The 11,587-nt window shown below is 56.7% G+C and overlaps 1 protein-coding gene across 1 annotated transcript in view; it reads right to left on the bottom strand.

The window, feature by feature from the left end:
* Positions 1–10,972, bottom strand: part of NTRK1 (neurotrophic receptor tyrosine kinase 1) — a 19,140-nt gene extending 8,168 nt beyond the window's left edge. Inside the window, exons 1-7 of the mRNA XM_027095266.1 lie at positions 10,679–10,972; positions 7,439–7,513; positions 7,092–7,163; positions 5,173–5,241; positions 4,319–4,464; positions 3,951–4,093; positions 1,549–1,681 (exon numbers count right to left, since the gene is read on the bottom strand). Coding sequence (XP_026951067.1) covers positions 1,549–1,681; positions 3,951–4,093; positions 4,319–4,464; positions 5,173–5,241; positions 7,092–7,163; positions 7,439–7,513; positions 10,679–10,968 — 928 coding nt within the window. The 5' untranslated portion in view covers positions 10,969–10,972. The remainder of the gene's footprint in view (positions 1–1,548; positions 1,682–3,950; positions 4,094–4,318; positions 4,465–5,172; positions 5,242–7,091; positions 7,164–7,438; positions 7,514–10,678) is intronic.
* Positions 10,973–11,587: the final 615 nt, after the last annotated feature.

The following is an 11,587-nucleotide window of genomic DNA, read 5'->3' as shown; positions in this document are numbered from 1 at the left end:
ACTTTTTGAAAAAAGATATGGATTTGAAATAGACCCAACCTGAAAGAAACAAAAGCCCCTCAATAATAGAAAAAAAATATATATATATATATACATACACACACACAATTGATACTGGAATTCCAGCCAGCACTCATGCAATGGAATACTACTCAGCAGTGAACTGAATGAACTAATAGTTACTCCCATTAACGTGGACGAATCTTACAAAAATAATGTTGAGGGACCTCCCTGGTGGTCCAGTGGTAAAGAATCTGCCTTACAATGCAGGCGACGCAGGTTCAATCCCTGCTCAGGGAGCTAAGATTCCACATGCTGCGGGGCAACTAAGCCCATGCGCCACAACTACTGAGCTCGCGTACCTCAACAAGAGAGCCCGCGTGCCTCAAACTACAGAGCCCAAGCGCTCTGGAGCCTGCGCATCACAACTAGAGAGAGAAAACCCGCACACGTCAACGAAAGATCCCTCATGCCTCAACAAAGATCCCGTTAAGATCCCGCAACTAAGACCCGATGCAGCCAAAAATAAATAATAAATAAATCTTTAAAAAAATAATAACGTTGAGCAGAAGAAACTAGACACAAAATAATACGAGGTATGATTCCATTTATATAATGTACAAGAACAGACAAAACTCAACCATACTGATAGGGAAGCATACGTGTGTAAAATTCTTTTTAAAAGCAAGGAAATGATTATCACAAAAGTCAGGATGGGGTGGAGGAGAAGGATGGGGTTCTGAATGGGGAGAGAAGAGAGTGTCTTCTGAACTGCCGGTAAGAATAATTACTGTTTAAGGTGTATATGTTTTATGTACATATCTATGTATGTTATGTTTCACATGAAGAAAAATGTATATAACAGAAGATTTTAAATAATTTGTGGCAGACCTAGGGAAATTAGGCAGTAAGCCTAAAGGGGAACTTAGATGGGGAATTTCTTCTTTTAAAACTAGGATGTAGGGGCTTCCCTGGTGGTCCAGTGGTTAAGAATCCCCCTTCCAAAGCAGAGGTCGCAGGTTCGATCCCTGGTGGGGGAACTAAGATCCCCGCGTGCCGAGGGGCAACTAAGCCCGGGCCACAACTAGAAAGAAGCCAGCACGCTGCAATGAAGAGCCCGCCCACCGCAATGAAAGATCCCGCGTGCCGCAACTAAGGCCCAACGCAGCCATAAATAAATAACTTAATTAATTAATTAATTAAAAATTAAAAAAAGAAAACTAGGATGTAGGACAAAAGTTCTAAGGAGGAACGGACGTGAAGAAATACAGCAGAGCAGTGAGAACGGGCAGGCCGCTGGTGTTGAGGGCTTCAGGTAGCAAGACTTGGACAGGGGCCAAAAAGAAATCCATCTCCATCCCTCTGGCCTTGACGAGCCCCCAGGACTTCCCTCAAAGGATCAGGTTTTCATGGGAATCTGGAAACAGCTGGGAGGGAGCAGCTGTGGACACACACATCCCACCCCTTTCCTGCAGCCCCCCACGCTCACATCCTCTTTTCAGGGAAGAAGGAATGGGGGTGGGCGCAGGGGCAGTCATTGGGACTCACAGGAGACGTTGACCTGGACAGAGACTTCAGCCCGGCCCACGTCATTCTCCGCCCAGCACGTCACGTTCTTCCTATTGAGGTCACTGGTGACATTGGCCAGGGTCAGTCCCAAGGACGGCAGACTCCCAGATTGCTGGGTCAGAGAAGAAAGGGGAAAATCAAGAAAAGCTTCAGTTAGCTTGGGATTGGAGGCAGGGTGGCTGGAGCTGATGTCTTTGGGGAGCCCCTCTGGGCCAGATGGAAAAGGGAGGAAGGCCGGGAGGGAGGGGAAGGAAAAAGGTGTGGGGGAGAATATAGCAGAGAACGGCCCTCCTTTAGAGCTTGTTTGCAGGTTCTCCTGGATCATTTGTTTAATGATCTGAAAACTCTAGAACACAACCAATAACCTCAAAATAGGCACAACGTACCCCAAGCCATAAAACCACCCATCTAAACAGCTAAATAGATGTCACAAATCCCAAGTACTTCATATGCACAACTAATTGGAAAACCAGCTAGGACCTCACCACCTACTCATTCTTGTTTTACACATATTTCTAAGAAACTTAGTCTCAGCCCAAGGAAGATCAGAAACAAAGAGATGGTGCTGGTAACAGGGCAGCAGTTAGAAGCAACGGTAGAATCATCGTGACTACCTTTGGCAGATGGAAAAAGAGAGTGAAGTTAGAGAGAAGCTAAGTGACTTGGTTCTGAATCGTCATCAAAAGACTGAATCCGATTCAGATTCTCTTCCTAAGACACCATGGACGTTATATGGCCTTAAGACAATTCTTAATCTTGCTGAACCAAGATTTTCTTATTTTGTAAGCTGAAGAGGTAAACAAAATGACCTTTTGACATTTTCGAAAGCTATTTTCATAAAATGATGAAACTAGATGAAGTAGTGGACAAATCTGATTTATCTGGAAATTTTGTAAATGTGGAATCCCTTGAATAAATACCACGAAAGGTGAAGTTTCTCTGGGCTTCCACTGGAATATGTGAGTTCAAAGATTCCAGAGGAGCTCTGCAGCCTCTTATGCAAGGCCTGGGTTCCAGCCACCCCAAGGGGAAGCCCTGCCCTAAGCTTCTCTCGGCTGTCCCATCTCCTCCAAGTCACCCTGGGGTATGGGGTCCCGTGAACTCTTCCCTTGGAGCTGCTCTGCCACCCTTCACACTCCTGAGGGGGACCAGCCTCCCCTCCCCTCCATTTAACCCAGTTAGGCTATGGCTTTTCTATAGGAAGTCTCCAGAAAACAGAAGTGGTAGCAAACATGTAAAGCTCCCAAAGAGAAAAGCAAAAACCTGCAGCTTCCCAAAACAGCTTATCAAAGGTCTCTCCACAGATGGTCATGCCCAGCCTCTTGCTTCTGTCTTGCCCCCTTTTCCATTACTCACTCTTAGTGGCTTTGGTCTCTGGGAGAGGAGGAACCACTCAGTGGCTTGTGGTTCCTCCTTCAATATTGTTCCAGGGGCCACCAGCAATTCTGGGGTTGACTCCACTCCCAAAGCGGGGGCCTCCAAATTGGACACCACACCGCTGCTTTCACTGACCCAGATCCTTCCAGGGACTGGACCCTCTGTGTCCACCCATGAGGGGCCAGCTTTCTGGGTGGGCACAGCCCAACGTCGGCCCCTGCTGACCTTGTCCATGAGGCCTCCTGAGTCACCTACAGCTACTCTCAGCTGCCCGTCGCCAGCCTGAGGACAAAGGGCAAGACCTGGGAAGATGCCCAAAGACCGATCTGGATAAGAGGCCAGAGAGTGCCCAGAGGCAGGCAGGACATCAGAAGGCCATCATGTCTACCTCCTCAGCTGACAGACAAGAAAACCAAAATGCAGGCAGACTGAGGGATTTTTCCAAAAGTCACTCCAAGAATTAATTAGTGAGAGAGCTGGAACCAGACCTGTGCCTCCTTTATTAATATGCTCATCACACACTCAAGAGGATGTTGCTTCCAGAATCTCTAGAAAATGACCAAAAGGCCCCCAAGAACTGGCCTGGGTGCAGGACCGCAAATATTGTGCCCTGTCCCTGGTTCTCAGTTTCCTTATCTAGAAAGGAGGTGGATGGGAGAGTTGGTCTGTTGGGGTCCCCTGCTCAGCTCCAATGTGTGAGGGCTCTGTGACCCTCTCTCTTGTGGCCAGCACCGTGATCCCAGAGCGGGGACCTAAGTTTTGGTGGATCGGTGGAGCCTGGGGTCCTTGCTGGGCCAGGGCCTGGCCTGAGGGCATGTGCATGCCTGCGGCTGCCCAGCAGCACAAGCCTTAGTCCCAGGGGTCTAAACCATCTCTGTCCATCCCTCACCCTTGATGTGCTTCTTATTTGTTGTCTCTCTTTCCCTGTCTTTGTCTCCTGTGCTCTGTGCAGGCCTCGAATCAGGAGGGGGGCATGGGGGCACGGGCGGTGGAAGGCTTCTCACCATCACCGTGGCTGACTCCTCCAGCTCCGTGAAGATCCAGCCAGCCTGCTCCAGGCCCTGCCCCTCCACCTGGCACTGCAGCAACACGTCGTCCCCCACGTCCACGGAGGCATTGGGCATCTGGACCTTCAGCGTGGGCACACCTGGTGGCCCAGGATGCCCGAGGGGCGTTAGAGCTGGGGGCGGGGCTCCTTCTCCCACCCTCCTCAGAGACCCTGCCCCTGCCCCCCAACCTTCAGTTTCCCCCAGCTCTTGCCAATGCCCGTTTCCCAGTCCCTCTTCAGGGCTCACCCCCTGAGCCCTGCCCAGTGCCCTCTCCCCAAGCATGGTGCTCTTTCCCAGCCCCTCACACCACCTCCAGCACGTACCGCAGCTGGTGTTGGACATGAGGGCAAGGGGCCCCTGCCCGGGACACTGCAGCTTCTGTTCCCGCACTCCGCCCAGCCCCTCCTCCTCCCAGCGCTGCAGCCAGAGCAGGGCACAGGTGCAGTGCAGGGGGTTCCCCGACAGGACTCTGGTGGGTGTGGGGGACACCAAGAGAGTCAGGGGAAGGGCAGATGTGAAGGAGTACTACAGCAAGAGGGAGTGCAGTTAGACAGCAGGGTGGACTGTCTAGAGGTGAAGGAGTGGGGACACGGGAGAAGTTCCTCTCGTGGACCCCCCTATAGAATAGAATGCCAAAAGTCAAAGATAGCCAGCTATGGGCTACGTGGAATTCCCTCACCTGGGCTCCCCAGGGTGACAAGCCAGGTGAGGGCTCCAAGTAGGGTGACAAGGAGAGAAGGGCACAGCCTTCCGGGGTGACCCAGAGGCCTTAGGCGCCCTCCAAACAAACATGGACCACTGCCGTCCCACCCATCCCATGAACACTGTGGGCGGATATGCCGGTGTGCACAGGCCCCGAGAACCATGCCAGCCCCCAGCCCCCCAAGCACACACGCAATCAGTTGTCCAGGCCAGCTCTACACCCCCCACCCCAAATGTGCCCAGGGCAATCACCACCTCAATGGTGGGCCTGCTGCTCCTGCTTCGATGGGGGGGTTCACAACATGCATATGGACAGCCAAACACGCGGCCCCAGAGAGAACACCCCACCCCCAAAGTTCCACACAGACACAGCGACACATACCTTCACACAGAGGTTCAAGTGCCCGAGCGCACACGCACACACAAACACACACACACACTTGCCGCTCTTGACCCTGGAAGTCCCCACACTCACAGTTCCTGTAGGGAGAGGCCCTGGACGGTTTTCCAGGAGAGAGACTCCAGAGCATTGAAGGACAGATCCCTGCGGGAGTTGAGACAGAGCAGACAGACCCTGTGAGCGAGCGACCTCGCTCTGACCCAGTGTGAGGGAGGGGAGGAGCCAGGAGGAAGCTGACATCTGGCTCCCCCGACCCCAGCCCTGGCAACTACAACTAGCCCACGAGTCACTGGAGAGGGGGGACCGGTTGGGCTCTCTGAGTCCTGCTCTTCTCCCTGGGACAACAAGGGTTAACCGCACTGAACCCCCTCCCCAGACCCCAGGGAGGCGGGGTGGTCTGAGGGAACAGCCGCTACCCCTCCCCAAGCCTTGGCCCCAGCTGGCAAAGTGCTGAGGCCCCAGCTGGGGGCAGGGGCTCCATCTGTGCTGCCTGCCCACAGAGCCCAGGACGGGGCCAGAGGAGGAGGGGGATCACGGGGCCTCCACACTCCCTTGCCGCCTGCCGGACGCAGTGGTGAGGATCTCAGAGTCCTTCCCCGGCTTCCCTCCCCACTCCTCCTTCCTTCCCCTCCTCAGGGACTAAGGAAAGCTGGCTGCAAGGGACCCCAGGCCCCCAGCCCCCTAGCTGTAGAGATAGAGAAAGGGAGTTGGGTGAGGGGCCAGCTCCAGGACTCTGCACCCTGCACCAGGCTGCCACTCCGGGGACCCTCTGCCTCTGAGGGGCCTGCCCTGACCCCTCCCCTTGCCCAGCTGTCTTTCAGTTTGTGGAGGCTGAGATGGCGGGTAGCCGCCACAGGGGCATCACAAAGACTACCCGCTTTAGCGCCAGACAGAGCTGAGTGTGCCTCTGTCCTGCCACTTACAGCTGTGTGACCTCAGCCCAGAAACTGAACACGTCTGATTCTCAGAATTCTCATCTATAAAATGGAGATGACACTACCTTTCTCACCAGGTTGATTGTGAAGATTCACTGACCTAAGTATCGTGAGGTGTCACTGAGTACGCTTTTTTTTTTTTTTTTGCGGAACGCGGGCCTCTCACTGTCGCGGCCTCTCCCGTTGCGGAGCACAGGCTCCGGACGAGCAGGCTCAGCGGCCATGGCTCACGGGCCCAGCCGCTCCGCGGCACGTGGGATCCTCCCGGACCGGGGCACGAACCCGTGTCCCCTGCATCGGCAGGCGGACCCTCAACCACTGCGCCACCAGGGAAGCCCAAGTACACATTTTTAACTGAAGCCCTAGTACACAGTCAGTGAGGGTAACATCACCTCATTTTGTCATCGTTGTTACTAAATCACAGACACACAGAGCGTTTAGAGTACCCAGCACAGCTCTGAATGGCAGGCTCCCACCACACTTCCCATCTCTCCACCTGCCAGTGGTGAGAGGAGGAGCTGAACTCCTACCCTCAGAGGGGCTGCCAGGGACTCCAAGGGTCTCTCCTTTGGAGGTGTCTCCTGCCCACCCCTGCCCCTCCCCCTCCTCTACGGAAAGGGTGGCTGTGACTCCCAGGGGAGTACACCGAGTGGCAGATCTGATCCCCCAGCTCCCAGGCTATCCCAGGGGCCAGGGAGCAGGTGGGAGATAGAGTCCCAGCCAGAACCCGGGGCCCTGTTCCCGATCCTTGCTCCCTTTGGACTGATGTGTATCTGAGCCCTGGGAAGAAAACTGAGGCAGGCACCTATGAGAAGTGTCCCTGTAGCATGAAGCATGGAAGTGAGACAGCAAGAAGGACCTTCCAGCGGGCAGGGGTGGGAGCTGAGGGCACCGCCATCCCTGAAGTGGATGAGAAGAAGGCCCCAGGAGAACGGGCGGAACGACTTCCCTGACCAGGCTGGGGCCTTCCTCAGAACAGTTCCCTGGGGAGGGCCAAGCCCATTAGCCGCCCAAGCCTAGGTGTCTTCTCCCCCGCTCTGCCCAGCCCTGGCCACTCACAGGCGACGGAGACGAGGAGTGAAATGGAAGGCATCTGGCGCCACGAAACGGAGACCACTCTTCACGATGGTGCTGGGGAGGGTGCAGCAGGATCAACACCGAGGGTCGTAGCCCCCCTGGGTCACACTCTCTGCCCATGCCAGCCCTCCGGTCCCCCGTGCTGAGCCCTGGACCCCTCCCCACCCTCCTCAAAGCCTTCTCAGCCACCCTGGACCCCTGCGACCACTGAGCTCACTGAGCGGCCAGCCCCTCCGTCCTGAGCCTCTCAGGTCCTCCCACGCCCCTCCCAGGCCCCTTGAGCCCTCCCTGACCCTCTGGTCCCCCAGGCCCTGTGTGGAGCCCCTCACAGGTTTCTCAGCTCCCCCAGGCCCCTCAGGTCACTGAGCTTCAGCTGCCACAGATGCGGCTGGTTCTCGATGTAGCTGTGGGGAGAGGGGATGGGAGTCACAGGGGCCCAGGCCCACACTCGAGTTCCCACACCCACCCACCTCCCTCCCTCCCAACCACATGCGCGTGTGCACACATGCACCCAGTCACACAAAAACCTGTTTACACGCGTACACATGCACAGGCATGCCCACACACGTGCATCCTCATATGCATGGAGACCCACCACCTCACACAGCCACACCGTCCCATGCATGCATCCTCACACCACCACACATGCACACTCTCACACACTCAAGCATGCACACACACAGATGTGTAAACATAAGCACAGAGACACATCTCCTCACACACGTCCACACATGCATGCATGAACCCACAGGCGTGCCCGTGTGCATGCTCACGCTCTCCCATGGGGACAAACGTAGCTGCGTAACTCTCACGCGCGCACACACACACGCACACACACACATGAGAATGTGTGGGCACACTCACAAACACACACAAGTCCATTTGCAGCTTGGCGCTCTGCTTTTAAACACAGAGCCTCTCCTGCACACGCTCATCAGTAGGGGGTCACGCTGAAACACTTGCTTCCACAAAGGGCCCGTGCTCATCCCTGCCACTGCCCCACCCAGCACCAAGGAAGCCCTGTGGCCATGTAAATACGCGCTCCCAAACACACCGCTCAGGGCCACCGTCTGGGCTCACCCACACTGCTGTGCACGCGCACAGGGGCAGACACACACACACACCCCACCCTCTCCCCCTCAAAGCTGGTCCCTCCCCACACTCAAGAAGCAACCCCTCCATCGCCCCCGCCATCTTTCAGCAAAGCGAGCGACAGGCATAGAGGCTGTCAGTCAGAGACCCCTTGAGCCCCTCCCTGCCCCAGGAGGGACCCAGGGAAGAGGAGAGGGGCAATGAGAGGACGGAGTCAGAGTTGGGGACAGTGGAGAGGCAACGAGTGGCTGTGTTTCACAGTGAGAGGGCAATGGGAAGGCTGAGGGTGGGGAGCAGGGTGCAGAGAAACAGAGAGAGCGAAACAGGGACACCTAGGAGGAAGGGACTGACGGGAGGAGACAGGCAGCGAGACAGAGACAGAGACAGACAAGGAGAGAGACGGATAAGAAAATGGAGACAGAGGGACAGATAGATAAGCACAGAGAGCCAGAGAAAGCAAGATGGGAAGAAGAGAAAGACAGAAGTAAAAGCAGGCGTGCAGGGCTGGGGGATTTCTGACACCGCAGGCCCTGTCCAGCTTCTGGATCTAGCACGCCAGGGAGTTCCTGAGAAGTCAGCTGCCCTGCAGCGGCACGTCAGGCCTGCCCCCACCACACACACCGGGGCCCCTGACTCACTGCCTGTTCTCAGAACTCTCCCCCTCTACCCTGTACTTTCCTCAATTGTGGGAACCAGGACCAGCCTGAATGACCCCTCCCCGCCAGCCCTTCCCAGACTTGGCCCCTGCAGGACAGCCAGGCATCAGGTCCTCAGTCCCCTGAGGTCTAGGGAGTAAAACTCCAGTGACTCTGAGAGAGTAGGTCCCTGTCCTGCCAACCCCCCACCAGCCCCTGCCCAAAGGACCTAGAGCTATAGGGAGCCCGGGAGGGGGTGAGAACGTAGTGTGGCCGGGTGTGTGCAAACTGTCAGGCAGCGTGCTCAAAGCTGCCTCATTCGTTTGGATTCATAATCAATCTGTCTATTCGAGTCCATTATCTCCTCCTTAGCTCTGCGGGTGAGGGAGGAGGAGGGGACCTTGCAGGCGGAGGCAGGGGTTAGACTGCCCCCCCCCCCCCCCGGGGGCCACCCCACCCCCCCCCCCTGCATCCCCCCCCCCCCCCCCAGCCCCAACCTGTCCACACTTCCACCCCCTCCCCCAGCTGTACCTACTAGGGGCTTGGAAGGGAATCAGGAAAAGAGAGGGCTGATGGGGAACATTCAGGAGCCTGGGCCCTGCTTTGAAGGCCCAGAGTGATGAATGGACGGGACTGGGGCTGACAGTCTGGACCTCAGGCCCCCTCCCATCATGCAGAAACCTAGGTCCAGACCAAGACAAGGCCATCTTGCCTCCTCATCTCCCTAGGGCCATTAGGGAGAGAGATCAAGTACCTTCCTGTTAATTACCACAAGATACCCAAGTAACTCAGTGCCAATTATCGCAGGCTGCTCAAGTCACTTCCAGACATCGATGGCCCCTGCCTCAGATACCTTCCAGCCTGTCATACATGAGGCCAGGGCTCCTTGCCCATTCGCTAACCCCAGGCCACAGGAGGAGAATATTCTAGCAGTTCCTTTCTTCTTCTAGAAGTCTTGCTGGCCCCGCCAGCCACATAGAATACTCAAGTATTTTCCAGCCACCACCATGCGATGATGCTTGAGTACCTCTAGGCCAGTAAGTACAGAATACTCCCATAGGTTTCACCCACTGCTAAAAAGTACTTGAGTATTTTGTAACCAATTACTGCAGGATGTCAGAGTACTGCAAATGCTGGAGATTCCTCTTAGTTTCCAGTCCCGAAGGGAGGAGAGTCTCTCAGCAAGGCCCCTGACTCCCTGCCCAAAGTAGGGAGACAAGGGTGGTGAGGGAGATGGGGTGGGGAGAGGGAAGCCAGGTGGGGCTCTCATTTCCCACGTCCAAATCAAGAGGTGGTGTGGACAAGAGATGGTGGAAGTGGGAAGAAGAGAGCTCAACCCCCAAGCTATGGCTCCTCAGCGCCTCCCACCTATTCCAGTTCAATTCCCAATTCCAGAGAGAACTGGTGTTGCCTGGTCATGACTAGGAAAGGGGAGGGGGCTGACTTCTCCCTGGAAAAGGAAAATGGTGAGGATGCCAAACTGGTGTGGGGGGGGATGTCTCTGCGGATAACCAGCCCCTGCATAGGGCAGAGGGTGGACTCCTGGCTGAGCTCCAGAAAGCGGTTTCTAGAAGGCTGGGCTGTCTCAGGTCTGGTCCACAGAGAGCCCCCTTTCCTCTCCTCGAAGCTGGCACCGCAGCTGCCCTGAGCCCAACTTCCAGGCAGTAACTGCGGAGGCTGCCAGGGCAGCGGAGGAAAGCCGAGGCACAGCCGCGGGCTGCACGGTATCAGCCTCCCGCCGCGCCCGCCCCTCCTGATCCAGCAAGCAAGCGGCAAGCCAGTGCCCACGGGGCACTGCTATGCCCGCCTGTCCCTGCGCCCCCTCGCCCGTCAGACACTCACAGCTCCGTCAGGTTCTCGGCGCCTCGCAGGTGGTGGAGGCTATCCAGGGCCCCAGGCCGGGTGCAGCGCAGCCCCGAAGGGCCGTGGGGGCAGCAGACATCGGGGCAGGGTGCAGCGCCCGCAGATGCCAGCATCAGCCAGGCCAGCAGGCTGCCCGGCCCCGTAGCCCGGCGGTGCCCGCTGAGTTGCCCGCGCCGTTCGCCTCGCAGCATCGCGGCGGCGCCCGCCTCGCCCCGGCCAGGCCGCCGTCTGTGCGCTTCCAGCAGCGGCTGCCTGGCTTCCCGCGACATGTGCGCTGGGCAGTGTTAAAGACCCAGCCGCCAGGAAAGGGCGGAGCCAGCGGCCCCCGCCCGGCCTCGCTCCGCCCCCTCTGACTCCAATCCCTCCCCCTCCTATTCTAAGTCCCCAACTCTGCCCCCACCCTGGCAGCCTACTCCCCCAAGATCCCCCCAGCTCCAGGAGACGCGGAAGGGCAGCCGCAGAACTCCTCGGAGGTGTCTGCTGGAAGTAGGGGAACTGGGAAGTTAATACATTATTTCTCCCAGCCTAAAGAAGCTGTATTTAGGTGGGAGGGGAGATGACTGAGCTTAGGGAAAGCTTGCCGTCCAGGACATCCTAGCCAGCCCCCGGCCTCAGATCTCACTCCGCACGGGGCGCGTGCCTGAGGGACTGTGCATGTCACTTGGGATAAATTAGGTGAAACACTCTCTAAAGCCTAGAAAGAAATGGGAAGGGATCCCCAAATGACCAAACGCAGGACCTGGGGAAGGAAAACAGAAGAGACAGAAAGGGAAGGTGTCGCCCCAAAACAGCAGGAGAATGGAGACCCGGGAGCCGAGACGCCGATTTCCAGGAGAGGCCACGGGGTGGCGCTGGAAGCCCGCGCGCAAAGGTGTGAGCTCCTCCGAG

This window comes from Aethalodelphis obliquidens, unplaced genomic scaffold, assembly GCF_003676395.1.
Source record: "Aethalodelphis obliquidens isolate GAN/ISIS:26980383/991018 unplaced genomic scaffold, ASM367639v1 scaffold90, whole genome shotgun sequence".
Classification (NCBI taxonomy): domain Eukaryota; kingdom Metazoa; phylum Chordata; class Mammalia; order Artiodactyla; family Delphinidae; genus Aethalodelphis; species Aethalodelphis obliquidens.
Note: the sequence above shows the minus strand (reverse complement) of the source record. Positions and strands in the feature narration are given on the sequence as shown.